Consider the following 1,856-nt stretch of genomic DNA (forward strand, 5'->3'; position numbering starts at 1 on the left):
GAAAGAGCCACGGAAAGATACTTGAAAATGTCTTCTTTTGTGTAAAAATAACAAGATACAGGTTTGTAATGACATGAGGAAGTCCAACTCTACTAAACAAAACAAAAACAATACACGTCTGGACACAAAGCATAAGGAGAGAGAACTGTACTATCAGCAGTGCTCATCTTAGCTCTGTTCTGAACATGTGGCCTTAATGTTCTCCACTCGGCTCCATTGTAATCCGCATATTCTCATCTAAACAGACAGAACCAGGTGCTTCGCTCCCCTTAAGTAGTGGGAGATACGCCAAAAGGCTCTTGCACTCAAGTGTGGGCAGTCGGAGCAGTTGGAGCAGTTCCAGGACAAACATTTACACAACAGTTTAATGGACTTACTGGAAGTGTAGGGGATAATTAAACCCCCCAATATCATTCATCATCATGTCCCGACTAGAATTGAATTTAGTTTATTTACTGGCAGCAGAAGCCTAATTTCAGGACGTTGCGCTAATTCGCTAATCCCTGTTAAGACTGCGAGACCTGACTGTAAGAGGTGCTGTAATAATTGGTCATGTCAAAAGAATAATCTAAGAAGGTCAGCATCAGCTTTACCTCTGCTCTGTGGTTGCCATGGAGACCTAGCAGCCAATGACTCCGGAATTCCGATGAAGGATTCCGACAAGGAATCATGTCAGTTCTTGTGCATGTGGACTTATCATACTACAAGAGGCATACAGATCTGAGACATAACAGATCTCAAGTCAAACGACCCAGACACATTTAGGGGTCCATTGCTCAGGGTTAAACAGATACTGTGCACATAGTCTTCCCTCTCGCATTCAGAGTCAATTCATATTGTCGCTTTCACATCTTTCGCAACGGTCCTGTCCTTGTAATCCATTCCATCTTCTCCAGATCTGTCACAATAAGCAGCACCTCATGGAAAACAAATGCTACCGGTCCATAAAGTGCATCTCAGTGGTTAATACTGTCATCTTGCTAGGTTCCCACCCCTGTGAAACTATCAATAATTGCACTATATTTACACTATTAGTACCATCAAGTGCATTTCTAATTATTTTTAAAGTCTGTTATCTCTGCTCTTTTTAACTATGCTTATTATTACAAGCTGTCACTGATAAGGTCAGTGTTGGCATAAATTAGAAAATATTAAAATAAAGGACATATCAAAGACATTCAGTGCTCGACGGCACTAGAGTTTTGCACAATTTGCTCCATGCGATACCTCCATTTGAGTTCATCTTGTTGCTTTTTTACAACGCTGCCTTGTAAATGTTTCTTCCAACTAGTTTGTAACTGAATCATTTACTTGATTCCCCCAGATGGGCACTTTTGCTTTGAAGGTTCCCTTGCTGTGTGTCCCCAACTCCAACTTGAATTTAACGCAAGCATGCTGAAATAAGCCAAAAGCTGTGCGATACAATTTGCAGAGGTAGAATTTCCATTGTATGTGTCCATTCTTTGCTATTTGTGACCAGTGGGCTTTCCTCAGTCTGTTGAAAGTCACAAGCTCTACATTTGAAATGTAAATGGAGAGGGACTTTGCTCCTTTTAGAGGAATACCAATGCTTTGTTTATCTTCCAATAAAAGCAGCTGTGGCTACTCATTAGCATCCCGTTAAAGTTAGTCTGGGTGAAGAAGGGGTATTAGACGACGACACTGCCTTTGAACACTTGAGCAGTTCAAACGCATCTCGATTTCACACCGAGCTCTCATCAGGTTTACTACACAGCTGCGTGTGCTTCCTCTTCTCCAGGATCCTGTTGAGCTCCTCTGTGAAGGAGTAACAAAGCGGAGACGTGGTGTCTCCATCTGTCTGTCTCAGCAACACATAGCTGTTGCCATTCATCTTG

The 1,856-nt window shown here is 42.0% G+C and overlaps 1 protein-coding gene across 1 annotated transcript in view; it reads right to left on the reverse strand.

The window, feature by feature from the left end:
* Nucleotides 1–56: 56 nt before the first annotated feature.
* Nucleotides 57–1,856, reverse strand: part of LOC107582524 (semaphorin-4G-like) — a 41,844-nt gene continuing 40,044 nt past the window's right edge. Inside the window, exon 16 of the mRNA XM_016268416.1 lies at nucleotides 57–1,838. Within this exon, the coding sequence (XP_016123902.1) occupies nucleotides 1,703–1,838 (136 nt within the window). The 3' untranslated portion in view covers nucleotides 57–1,702. The remainder of the gene's footprint in view (nucleotides 1,839–1,856) is intronic.

The sequence above is a fragment of the Sinocyclocheilus grahami genome, unplaced genomic scaffold (assembly GCF_001515645.1).
Source record: "Sinocyclocheilus grahami isolate Dianchi unplaced genomic scaffold, SAMN03320097.WGS_v1.1 scaffold45.1, whole genome shotgun sequence".
Lineage (NCBI taxonomy): Eukaryota > Metazoa > Chordata > Actinopteri > Cypriniformes > Cyprinidae > Sinocyclocheilus > Sinocyclocheilus grahami.